The 13835-nt window shown below is 41.2% G+C and overlaps 1 protein-coding gene across 9 annotated transcripts in view; it reads right to left on the bottom strand.

Moving 5' to 3' along the window:
- Positions 1-13835, bottom strand: part of fryl (furry homolog, like) — a 110817-nt gene that overhangs the window by 76257 nt on the left and 20725 nt on the right. For 3 of the 9 annotated variants that reach the window (XM_061682816.1, XM_061682817.1, XM_061682820.1), the window contains exon 1: positions 5683-6189. The exons of the other annotated variants lie outside the window; for them this stretch is intronic. In XM_061682816.1, coding sequence (XP_061538800.1) covers positions 5683-5755 — 73 coding nt within the window. In that variant the 5' untranslated portion in view covers positions 5756-6189. Of the gene's footprint in view, positions 1-5682; positions 6190-13835 lie in introns of those variants that run through there. 9 annotated transcript variants of the gene reach the window in all.

The raw sequence follows: 13835 nt of genomic DNA, 5'->3' as shown, positions 1-13835 counted from the left end.
GAAGAAACTTTTTAAAACTTTTTTTAAATTAAACTTAATTGATTTAATAGGTTAGTTTATTTATTGTAAGAATAATAATAACAAATGGTGAAATAAATGTATAATTAAGCATTTTTAATTGTTAATATAAAAATCATAATACAATTTAAAAAATGTGAATAAAATAAATTTTACATTTACTTACACATTTAACTCTTTTTTTTTAACCTAAAAATAGACTATCAAACAACTGGCCCCCCAGTATGATGAGAGTTGGCATTCAAGCTAAAACTGAATTTACTGTGCATAATGACACTGGTATCGGAGTGTGGTGAACATACTGGACTCACTTAAGTTGTGATACAAGCCAAGTGGCAAGCTGGTGATCAACAACGGCATGAAAACATGTATTGTTTTTACTTTTTTTTTTTGCGCTTTGTGGCTCGAGGCATACACTGTACACCAGCAGCGCTTTTAACTTAGGAAACACAATTACACAACTATTAGCGACTCCACCTTGTCACAGTTAAAATTAAAAAAATTAAAAACCTCCCAGCGGCCTGCTCACTTCCACTGTCAGGACAACCAGCAAAAACAGCACGATCACACACATACGGCTGGAATGCAGAGCTGAGAGTCTTTTTTTGTTTTTTTTAAAACATACAAAAGATTCGCTAGTAATGTTTATGTGGCGTGGCAGCGCCAAATGTGTTATTGTGTCCCAACATGCTCGGGCTGTGATGAGTTACAACTAAAGCATAGATAATCCAGGACATTTTTTTTTTTTGGGTTGATGACTGATGAGCTATTAGCAAATATACCAATACTGACACGCAAGAAGACGATACAGTTCTTTAACTAGTGATAAAGTATAAACAAACCATTTTATGGTGTCATAACAAGGGGAGAGGATATCAGAAAGGGTATATAAAGGGAGGCTACTGTTCTTTGATGCACTCTTCTTTTTTTTTTTTTTTTGCGAGGCCCAATGAGGAACTAGCAACCTGAGGCAGTCGGGGACATGGGGGGGCAGTTTGAAAGAGGAGTGATTGGAGAATGGTCTGCTTGTTGCACTATTGATCGCAATGCAGTTTTGTTTGGGAGTCATACAGGTATAGATGACGACACCAATAATCCTACACTCGTGAATATCAGTGCGGCACGGAAATTACACTCCCCGGTGCATGGTGCAAACACAACCTCGAGCAGCATTTAAACGGCCTCTCCCGGGATATTAAGATGAAGGCAAAGCAAAAATAAATGTTTTAAAGCATAATCAATCACATTGCTCAAAAGTATTACTGTTGCACATGCGTGCATGGTTCAATTCCTAAAAAAGACCAACTTTGACCAACACTGCACTTTCCTAAAAGAATACAAACTTAACGTTGCACTTTCCTAAAAGAATACAAACTTAACGTTGCACTTTCCTAAAAAAATAAAATAAATTACCAACATTGCACATTCCTAAAAATAATTCACACTATTTATCTTGTACTTGTCTAAAAAGAAGGCAAACTAATGATGTTGCATTCTCTTTTAAATAAGACAAAGCTATCGATGTTTCATTTTAATACGAGAACAAACTTAACTCATTCACTGCCAGTCCTCCCAGTTAACTTGGATATTAGACTTCAAAAGCCGTCAATGGCAGTGAATTAAAGTTGCACTTTCCTAAAAAGACAAACTGTCAATGTTACAATTTCCTACAAAGATAAAAAACTACTGACATTGCACTTTCCTAAGTAGAAGACAAAGAACTGATGTTGCACTTTCCTAAAAAGACACTATTGATGGTGCAATCTCCTAAAAATAACACCAACTGTCAATGTTGTGTTTTCCTAAAAAGAAGACAAACAATTGATGTTGCACTTTCCTAAAAATAAAATATCAATGTTGCATTTTCCAAAGATTAAGTAGCGGTTCATGTTGTTCTTTCCTAAAAAGAAGTAAAACTATTGACATTCCACTTTCCTAAAAATAAGTCAAGCTATTGATGTTGCAACTTCTTGTAAGAAAACAAAGCTTAGGTGTTTTTCTGTTACTGCCCATGATATTGCATTGTGTCTTGTCTTCCACTTATTGGAGAATTTAGCCTGCAATTGGCTGGCGACCAGTTTAGGGTTGACCCGGCCTCTCACCCAAAGTCAGCTAGGATAGGCTCCACCACCACCACAACCCTAGTAATGATAAGGAGTATTAGTAGATGGATAGATGGAGAATTTAGCTCAATTTTAAATCAGAATCAGAACCAGAATCATCTTTATTTGCCAAGTATGTCCAAAACACACAAGGAATTTGTCTCCGGTAGTTGGAGCCGCTCTAGTACAACAGACAGTCAATTTACAGAACACTTTGGGGACATAAAGACATTGACAAAACATTTGGTGTTTTACATTTTGTTCCCGTACTGTACCAAATGCGAATCAAAAAACAAGGTACGTACCGAACAAGACATTAACTAACGGCTGTGTGTGGATTTATTTTGGTGGAGACATTACATTTCCAATGCTATGTAAACTGTACTATGACGACTTCGTACCAATGTGTCTTTTCATCAGTGTTGCCCAATGAAAAGATATAAAAAAATATTTAAATTAATGTGAGGGGTGTACTGATTTTTGGTGCGATACTGTATAGCCAATTTAGGGTTAGGGGTTAAACCTAACCCTATGCAATATGGGTATATGTAATTCAGACGACTGCAGTAATGTTTTGGGAGTTTTAAGTTTCATGATCCCACAATATGAACACAATAAGTGCTGCCTAATCGGGTAGCAACATGCGATTTTACGCCGTGCTTATATGCAAATGTTGGTTTCAAATGTGATCACACCAGGGTAAATCTATACCATACTGTATCTGCATGTTAATTACACTTGTGTGACACTGCGCTCCGCAGTAATGGCAAAAAAAAAAAAAAAAAAAAAGATGAGTCATCAGTGTGCTTAAGGCTCCATTGAAAGGTCATTATTGTGCAATATATGCATCGCTCCGGGGACATTAATGCTCAACCCCGCATGATTGCACGTATGGACTGATTCATACTATCAACGTCTAGCAACAAAGATGACACAAAAGGCGTACTTGATGCTATGTTCCCAATTCATGAGTGCAGAGCAGAGCAAAAACATTCATCTTTGAGACGCAGCTTAGAATTGCAGCTGAGGTTGCACGCTTACAGCAAATCTATGGCACAATAAAACAGCACGAGTGTCTCCATTTGTCCATCATTCATAGGGTTTCAGTCGGATTGTGGAGCGAGTGCCTTTTGGGTTTCTTGAAGTAAACATTAAAAAGCTAATAATGGGACAGAGACGGGAGACGGGAGACGGATCAATAGTCGGGAAACATTAGCTGCCCCGGAGGGGATGGAGAGCAGGGTTATAAAAGCAGGCGGGTTTGGGGGCAAATGAAGAAACTGATATTGCGTTGAATGCTGCTAAATTAAGCCGACAAAGTAGATTTGGGTGGTAAAACATAAGAGTGGACAGCGACTGAAAGCGGAATGAGCACAGGTACCTCCTGTTAACTGGTGAGTAGGCATGGGCCACTATCAGATTCTGCTGGTATGATAACCTTGAGCAGAAATATTGTGGTATGGCGAGTACAGCTCTAAAACTTATTATTTTGAAATGTTTGGGTAAATTCAATGTGATCCGTAGTTACATTAGTAAACATAAAAATAAAATAAACAATGGATTTTTTTCCAAATAAAACCAAAATGTAGTACAACTGTAAAACGACTCATGTGACATCGTATTGAAGTATTGCCTCCTCAAGCAGCCACTCTTCATAAGCCCGTTTTGCTTACCCTTACTCTACCAAGCAGTGGCACCCAAAAACTTCCCAAAAGACCCAAAAAGGGTAAAAGTCATCGGCCTCAGTGACTGCTCGAAACAACAATAAGAGGGGGAGTGGTCGTGTCATTTTGCGTGCACTGGACAACTCAAAAATAAATAAATAAAATAAAAACAATTTTAAAAAAGAAAAGAAAAAGTCACACTGCTGATTGTAAGTTTAAGCAATTCTGAAACTCTAAATGTTTTTAAAACTGGCCCACATGCCTGCTGGTGTGTAACTGGAGTATGCACACACAATTGAGCTCAATTTGAGCATTTTCCCTCCCTTACGATCAAAGTCAGCAAAGACCAGATTCTCGGATGTCTATAAAAGATTATGCTGAGGGATTTTCTTGTGGCGTGGGGTGTGTTAAGAGTGATTTTTTTCCCTCCACGATCTGCTCGGAAAACGGTCAGTGCCGATTATCCTTAATGTTAAACGTGTTCATAATTAAAGCAGGGTACCCACACACTGACAATTAGGCGTTAAGTTGAGCATTTTCTGTCTCTTGCAATCAAAGTCGGCAATCCAAAATTGAGTGATTATCCTGTGATGTTGGGTGCGCTAAGAGTGACTATTGTAAATGTTAAACCTGTTCACTATTCAGGATATGTTCATGTTTGCGGTCAACACAAGCTGGGCCGATCCACAGACTCTGTGATTGTGACATCATATGAAACAATAGCCAACCAGAACTCCCTGCAGGTGGCGCTGTTGCTGTACAAATACAGGAGCAAATGGTTGATTTTGAGTGTTTACGTAACACGTCTCAAGTCACTCACCACATTAAAAACAACAAGAGTGTGGTACCACAATGTACCGGTAGTTACCAGAGAAGAAACAGGTATCCCAGCTTCTTCCATTGCAGCTCTTTCTTCTATTTTGTATTTTCTGTCAGTCTGGCTGCCCAGTGGAACTGTACTGCCTCTCAAAGGTCAATCTTGCAACTACGACAGACATGTTTATGTTGTGTTGTTGTCCACCAGACACTAGAAGAGCAGTAAGCACACACGGCGATTATTTGCCCTATCATGTGTGCTGTCCCTCGGTATGTCTCTACGATTCTCGTTTACGACCATTTTCCGAGTAGACCCGGAAGGGAGGAGAGGGGGGGGGGGAACCCTTTACCACAGGATAATCACTCAGGATAAGAGTTGTCCCAATCCGATCAGATGATTGGAAAATGGAGCAAATCTCGTAATTTTCTGATGATTCTTATAGTCTGAAAATGATTTGATATTTAATTTTTTTATTTATTTATTTTTTTTTAAAACAGCGCTTGCTTTATGCAGCAGTCTGTGCGTCTTTTCTGTTGCCACAGTGCTATATAGTGGTCAGCGCCTTTGTCCTCGAAGCTTGCGTTCGAAATGGCCACAAGCTTTCGCTCTGGTCCGAAGCTCGTTAAGGAAAAAGAGGCACATTTTAATGATGTGAATTATTTTGTGACAAGAAAACTTGCGCGCCATTGGTTGTGTTTGACGGGCTATCGCTGTCTATACACAAACTCAAGTGACTCAACTCTGAATTGGGTGCCAAAAATCTTTTAGCAGGACATCCAATCTTTGAGATATCCGTCCGGGGGGGGGGGGCGCTCAAATTTTGGCATGACTGTCAGTATGTGTGCAAGTACCCTGCTTGCTACGCATATCAGTAGCGACGTTTTACTGGCGGAAGTGAGACAGAAAGACTGAGTTGAATGGAGCCACCTGCACCACGCAAGCCAGACTACGTCTGGACTGAACACAATCAGTCATGCTGACACTCCATTAGTCATCCTTACACAGGTTTGAGATTGGGGGACCTCAATGCAATAATGCTGCGCAGATAAGACTGCGCGGTATGTAAACACCTGGTACTCACAGCTGCTGCTCCACGACTTGAGCAGAGATTTGATGCTGATCTCGAAGAAGACCGAATCCTGCAGGCTCAGCATGGCGGCGCCGACTCAAAAGTTTGGCATGGTCCAGCAAGGCACAATTTTCGCACGGTTACCCTCACTTTGACCGCTTGTCTTGCAAGTCATTCATTAAATAAACAGAACTGGCGCTACCCACCACCGGTAACGGCCAAAAGCGGCATCCTGGGACGAGCGTATTAGACCCTGTCGAGAGTTGCCACCAGGTTGTTAGCTCCAAGTTCTGGGGTTGCCAGGCTAGTGAACCAATTCACCAGAGTGCCAATCCACTCACTCCTTTCATTCCCGGAACAGAATAATAATCCAGAAAGTGGTTTAAACTTGCAGTGTCTGAAAAAAACGAGGTAAAAAGCAAAAAAAATAGTGCAAAGTAAGACATTTATTTACAACGCACTACGATATTTCCTCACTGCTGCTCTTCCTGTGTGTGAATGTACAGCCACCCCCCCCCCACTCGCTGAGCTCTCACTTGAAGCGATCTCCCTCCCCATTCGCTTGCAGGCAGCCTCCTCCCCTTCCCGAGCGTGGTTTTTTTCACACAGACAAAAACAGAAAGAGAGAGAGAGAGAGAGAGAGAGAGAGAGCGTGAAAAAGAGCTTGTTTCGACAGCAAACAGGAGGTGGGAGACCAGAGAGACAGAAAGAGAAAGAGGGTGGGCTCCGTGGCAGTGATGTCATCAAAATGCTGCCGGTGTCAGAGTGGCTTCTGTGCAGAACACTGCGTTAAACACCCCCCCCCCCCCTCCCCCAACCCACCCACCCCAAGCCGCTGGCCTATGAAAAGCCACTTCCTGTCAAGCACCATGGCAATAACTGATGTGTCATCGCTGACTGTTGCGGGAGTGGAAGGAACAATGGGAGGGTCGCACGATCACAACACAGCCAGCTAGGGCTACGCCTTTAAAAATAAATGTGTAAGACAATAGGACTCTGCTATTCCAAAATAATCTAAGAGGAGACCTAAATATGCATTTTTGTCCACAATTTAAAACAGGTCCCTAAATATGCATTTTTGTCCACAATTTAAAACAGGTCCCATGTGTTTAAAAATAAAATAAATATCGCAAACCTGGATCAGCATGTTTTGAGGGGTGCCCCTGTCTTATGCAAATTACCACTTCTCACCCCACCCTCTTCGAATGACAGCTTTTGCTACCATGGTGACTAGCCCAGAGTTTAAAATAAATAAATAAATAGATAAGTGTGAACGTTAAAAGCATGGATCATATTTTCTATCATCTTCAAGGGCGCTAGTGTAAAAAAATAAACTCCTCATAATACACACCCTTACTCATGACCTCACTGCTCGGCCACAGCGCTATTAACAAGGCAGAGTCACTGAAAGATGCACAAAGATGACGCACGCTGACGTCGCTCACAGGACTGAGCGGTTTCCTGTTCCTTGTAATTTTACTGCAGGAATCAACAACAGCAACTTAAGTCTCGTCAGACTAGTGTTGGAGCGAGTGAAAACAGGCGCAAAGGAATTCTTTTTAAAGTATATTTTAATAAATGTGTCTTTTAATACGTTTAAAGATGTTTAAATCGTGTGGAAATGGTAAAACAATAAATCAGGTTTTTTAATCGATATTGTGGATTTTCACTGATTGTGGGTGGGTTTGGAACATACCCCCTCCAATAAACGGAGCTTCATTGATGATGATGATGATCGCACTACTCGTCACTTTAAACCGCATACACTCCTTGAAGTCTCAGCGACCTTTGGACAATGGTCATTGCACCGGACTATCGCAATATTAGTCATTCGAAATGCTCTAAGTGCTAGAGGACTCTGCATCTTTTTGCACAATTGTTTTTTGTCTCCAAAGTGTTCTGTAAATTGACTGTCTGTTGTACTAGAGCGGCTCCAACTACCGGAGACAAATTCCTTGTGTGTTTTGGACATACTTGGCAAATAAAGATGATTCTGATTCTGATTGTGTAGGTTGATGAGAATTAAGGCCTCTTTATACTACCGCGGCCGACAACGCCCGCATTGCATCACGTGACCGACGAATTGCCCCGCGCAGCACGTCTGCGTAGCTTGCCGCGCACCCGACAAAAATCACTGCTGCGCGTCGAACGCCGAAGGAGATCATCGCTCGTGATTGGTCCGTTTTAGTCACGTGCTGTGATGACGTACCAGCGTGCCCATTGGTTCTCCATACAATCTACGTTGCCGCCTTATCGATCGATTTTGCAGTATAATTAAACGTATTATCTGGTCATCTAGGTCCATTTGTTCTGTCGCGGTTGCCATTGTTGTTGCTTTGTTCCTTGTTACTGAAAGGAAAGGAAAAACGGCTACCGGAAATGGCAAAAAAAAAAATGCTGAGGAAACTCCTCCCTGTGGTGTCCTATCCAATAGCAGCCGTAGCGACACCTCTGACTTGGAGGAGAACTGCAGCACACTTTCAAAACAGCATGTTTGGGTTGCGCTCGAGTATAAAGGCAAACGTTACTGACCGCGCGAGTATAAAGAAGCCTTTAGGCCGAGCAGAAGTAGTTTCATACTGAAAACCTAGTTAAAATAGAATGATAGACTGTTTGGGTCAATTTGACCCGCAACATCAGGAGGGTTAAGGATCATAATGTTAAACAATATTTTACACTTTTATTGTTTTTCAAATCCAGTTAGACTCCTGTAAGAAGTCTTTTCAGGGAAGATTTTTCAAACTGTCACAATGGTAAAACCTGAAATTAAATGAAATTAAGTCATAGCTCAACAAGCAAACAATATCACAGAGTTGATTCATTTGATATTATAATCTCGTGTTGACGGTCATCTATCCAAACTATCCAAGCAGGTCCACGTGACAAGTCATTTCGCAGTTAAACTGTGGATTATGTTTATTAACAAAATATCCAAGGAAATGACGACTGGAAGGGCTGCAACAGACAAAAAGTCTTTGTCCCCAAACCCCCCCCTTTTGTTGATTTCTCATCTCTCGCTTGCTCGCTCACTGTGTCACATGCCCTGCACTACACAAGTTATGCAAAAACCAGGCAGAGCCGAGCATAAACAATCGACACAAGCAGTCACTTTGTGGTGCCACCCAGATGCCTTTATATGGACAAGCGCGAGATTCTCGATCACAAATTATATTTATATAATGCGTTGACTCGCTCGATGTGGCCGTTTGTGGCAAATAGCGGCAAATCAAATGGCCGTTCGGCTACCTATTAAACGTGCTGATAAATGTCATAACGGTTCGCTGCAGGAAAGGAAAAATAGACAATTCTCCCTTTGAGGCGAAACATTCAAATCCTGTGGTTGACAGCAGATCTGCTACTGCAGTATTTTGTCATTTGTCTAATGCAAGGCCACTCTACTATAAATCTTAAATACTTGCGCGCACACACACGCACACACACACACACACACACACAAAACATCACAGAAACAGATGATGGATGAGGAAGCTTTGCTGTTCGGTGACCATTGTGACATTTATGAAATTACAAGTGGGAAGTTAAGATGTGAGAAGTTACACGATGTGAATATGTCAGGAAAAGCCTTATTACTTTATTTGGGGTTAATCAGAGACTAAATGGTGGCAGGTGTGTGCTGACTCCAACTTAACATGAGTTTGAATGTGATTGGTTAATTTCTGTACATGGCCACCTCTATCTCAGTTGTTTATTTTTACTCCCCTCCCTGAAAGATTTTTTTCTTTTGAGTTGCACAGGTTTATAGGTCACAATAACAGTGATTTTCTCTTTTAAAATATTTATCCATCTATCCATCCATTTTCTGAGCCGCTTCTCCTCACTACGGTCACGGGCGTGCTGGAGCCTATCCCAGCTATCATTGGGCAGGAGGCGGGGTACACCCTGAACTGGTTGCCAGCCAATCGCAGGGCACATAGACTCAAACAACCATTCGCACGCACATTCACACCGACGGGCAATTTAGAGTTGTCAATTAACCTACCATGCATGTTTTTGGATGCGGGAGGAAACCGGAGTGCCCGGAGAAAACCCACGCAGGCACGGGGGGAACATGCAAACTCCAAACAAGCGGGTCGGGGATTGAACCCCAGTCCTCAGAACTGTGAGGCAGACGCTCTAACCAGTCATCCACCGTGCCGCCTAAAATATTTATATTTGTAAATTTTTTTTATACCACAAAAACCTGGCATTTGAACAAGGGTGTGTTGACTTTTTATATACACTGTAAATCTAAGCATAGCGGCATTGCGTTTAGTTGGATGCACAGATTAGTGTTAGCTTCTTGACGCCATGAGCTGGAATTGGTTTGGCCGGTTAGTCTGCATGTGAGCATCTGGGCGTGAGGTGCTCCCTATAGCAGGGTCATTGCATGTTTTCTCATTTTATATTTGTGTTTGACCGTCCCGTTCAATAAATGGTTGCAAGTAGAATACCCTAATTGCTCAATTTTTTCCCCCACTTAAGCGGCTAGTCACTCAAATCTCAGCTTGCAACACAAAGCAAAGAAAACGGTCGTGACGACTCGTAACTCGAAAAACTCGTAAGTTGGGGCACGCTTATGTATTTATGTACACTCATACACCACTGTATTTATTTAAAACGTTTCAGAATGGGGCCATCTTAATAGTATATAAACTATTCCAAATTCATTCATACTGTTCTACTTTGGATGTGTAATAATAGACAAAGACATGCGATGTATGCGCTTCAGGAGTGAAAGTCTAATCTAGTTCCTGAGTGTCAGTTTACAAGACGCACTGGCGCACAGTTATGAATCGTCTCGAAGGGGGGTGATGTGTGGGAGGTGGATCAAAACATTTTACGATGCGATCCTTTTTGAAAGGCAGGTTTTGTTGTTTACAGTCTCTTTGTACTGCTTGCCTCAGTCAAAACAACCATTTGCCAGAAACGCAGGGTAGCATGGAATATAGCGTTGACTCTGTCAGCGTTGACAGAGTCTCACTGAGTGACGGCTGGCTTGATTTATTCACCTGATTAATTTTCTACTCTGAAGAAGTTGAACTTGCGGTACAGTTTAGAAATTATTTTTACTAATGTCATACCTGCAGTGTATGAAAGTAGAAAAATGTGCTCTGACATAAGTAATGTTATTTTGTCTACTGCTCAAAATGCCCACTAAGACATTTCGGAATTCAAACAAAGTTTTCGGGAAAATACACCTTTAATTCACATGTTTTTAAAAGTTTTTTTTTTTTTTTTTTTTTACTTACTTATAAACTTACTATAAAAACATCCATCGATTGAGCAACACCTGACATCGCAAGACCTCAATTAAGCAAACAAAGGATTAGTTCTTGGTGTTTTGCTTTTTCTTTGGCTTATTTGGCAACACATCCCAAAACGACGACGGACTACTGCCATTTATTTGTAAAGCATTTCGCACAAGAGCTTAAAGACATTGTAAGTTGTCAGTTAACCAAACAAATGATTAGTCCTTACGAGAGTTTTTTTTTTTTCTTGCAATAATTAACTCCAAACGCCTCCGAGAACAGTATTACAAGAATAACATGAGAAGAAGGATATTCAGTGGAAGTTATGTGACCTTAACTACATTTCTGTTTTAAAAAAGGAAGAAGTACAATGCCACTTTCGACATTGTTAGTGTTTGACCATTTTTCATTTAGTCACCTATTTTAACAATTATTTAAGAATTTTTTAAAATGAAATCGGTGACCTGTATCAGCTTTCTTCATTAAAGTTCATTACTTTATGGTTTTAGATGAGAGAGATAATGTGATCGATTGATAGTGATAGCTAGCTAGCTAGATAGATAGATAGATAGTTAGCTAGATAGAGCAATCAATAGCAAGCTCGAGCGATAGGGAGAGAGAGAGAGAGAGCGATAGATAGATAGCTAGAGAGATAGCTAACAACGTAGAGATGGCAACCTATACAGAAGGACAGCTAGCTTGCGAGATGAGATAGCTAGCTGGCTAGAGAGATGGAAAATGAGAGAAAAAGACAGAGATAGCTAAAACGATAGAACGATAGCTAGCTAGATAGAGAGGCAGAGATCTAGATAGCTAGACAGAGTGACAATTACCTTCGTGTGAGCCTCACTGAAATTGCCTGTCTGAGTAGATCTTCCTGTCTCATGCAAATGAGCCACTCTACTGCCCTCTACTGCGAGGGTGTGCCAACAGTTATAGTTACCATGACAACTCAGGCATGAGCTAACTGTGAAGCACAGGCAAGCGCCCTTATAGACAGTGAAAACGATCATTTTCGCTCATGGCGGCAGAACTTCAACATCAAGCAGCCTAATTACACGTCAATAAGTGTGCAGATCTGGTGCATGTGGCGCATGCAGCGGACACATTCGCAACAACTGCTTCAAAATCAAAACATCCTAGAATGCATCGTCTTCAACCTCCACTGTAATAGAGCTTTTAGGCTTGAAGTTGTTTTTGGTTATCCTCCAATTAAACAAGCTGAGCCGCTTGCAGCATACCAGTATTGTGACACTGCTAACATTTGAGCAAATACTTCCCTCCTTGACCAAAATATGGGCAATGTTGTGTGTGTGTGTGTGTGTGTGTGTGTGTGTGTGAGAACCAGAAACACACAAGGACATTGCATTATAAGCACTGTTATCAGCAAAACAGCCAGACTTCAGGGGGAACTGTTTTATGTAAACCCAGCTCGCGCTTGTTTGAGGAATGCAGAGGAGGAACCGACAACATCGTCTCTCTCTGGGAAAATTTCAAGCTCAGAGGTGCTGACTTCCGGTCAGGCTGGGCAGGGGGTGGGAGTGCCCCTTGATCAAATAATCTTATGTGGAATGCACATCACTAAGGCTCATGGTTCCGTTCAAAAAGCGGGCAAAGTGATTGCGACTGACAGTCAGCCATCCTCTCCGCAGCCCTATAAGCCGGAGTACACTCATACTGATTTTTAACATTGTAAAAGATTTGTAACGGCATGGTGTTTGTTGAACAGTAATTGCCTGTACATTTGTGGTTCATTACTAATGAATTTTACCAATTTGCATTTTCTGCTGAAAAACTAATTTGCATTTTGTGCTCTTTCTGAAATGCACTTAGATTCCACAAGATGCAGCCAAAGCCCTATCTGAAAAGGAATTGGTGTCAAGAAAGTAAGTTGAAGTGATAACATTGGCTGAGAGGCAAGGTTTGTATGTCGGGGAGGAGCCAAGTTAAGCCTGGTTTGCTACCGGCAGTTACGGAGAGTCTTCACCGCATTTGCATGTATGTGCATATTTCTTTTAGAGACATACGATTATCGGGCCTTTGCTGACTTTGATCGCAAAGCTTTAAAAATGCTAGAATATTAGGCCCAATTATCAGTATGTTTAATATGCATATGCTCTTCACCCATTATCAACCTTAAGGAAGCAAAAATAAATTCATAGATTAAGGTGTACCCTGATTTAGCCACTGACAAGACGGGATAAAAAATTTTTAAAAATCATAACATAACCCACACCAGAGGATAATTATTCAGGATAATCTTGATACAGCCGATAACTGGGCTTCTGCTGACTTTGATGAGAAAGGTGTTTTTTTATTTTTATTTTTTATTTTTTTTAAATGCTCAAATTAGGCCCGATTATCACGTAACACAATGCATACCACAGGATAATCTTTCAGAGACATCGAACCTTCGGAGACTTCGATCACAAGGGAGGATCGCAATGCTCAATTTGGCCCAATTATCGCTGTGTGTGTACACCACTACTTAAGCAGGAACTGCTACTCCGCAAAGCCCACAGAGGCTGGAGGATGCATTTCCTGTCGAAAGGGCAGTGCAGGGAACAAAAATCGATTCGAGCTGCAATTTGATCCTCAACCTCCGTTCCAGTGGTGCCCATGTGGCAGAGGACGTGCCATTTAGATCTACAAAAGTCTACAACGAATGGGATTAAGCCATTCAGTCAGGGTATTTCCACAAAACAGTTGAATATTATCTCGTAACAAAAAAATTTTTGTTTCAAATAAATGCAGAGCACAAACATGCATATGCAGCGAAGACTCTCCATAACTTCTGGTAACAACTCAGGCTAAACGTAGCTCCTCCCTCACACGAAGATCTTAGAACAGTTGAGATATAGCAATGTCAACATCCTTCCCTGACACCAATTGCTACTATTCTATTAGCCAGGGTTT

Source organism: Phycodurus eques, chromosome 8, assembly GCF_024500275.1.
Source record: "Phycodurus eques isolate BA_2022a chromosome 8, UOR_Pequ_1.1, whole genome shotgun sequence".
Classification (NCBI taxonomy): Eukaryota; Metazoa; Chordata; class Actinopteri; order Syngnathiformes; family Syngnathidae; genus Phycodurus; species Phycodurus eques.
This window is presented reverse-complemented; position numbering and strand designations above follow the sequence as displayed.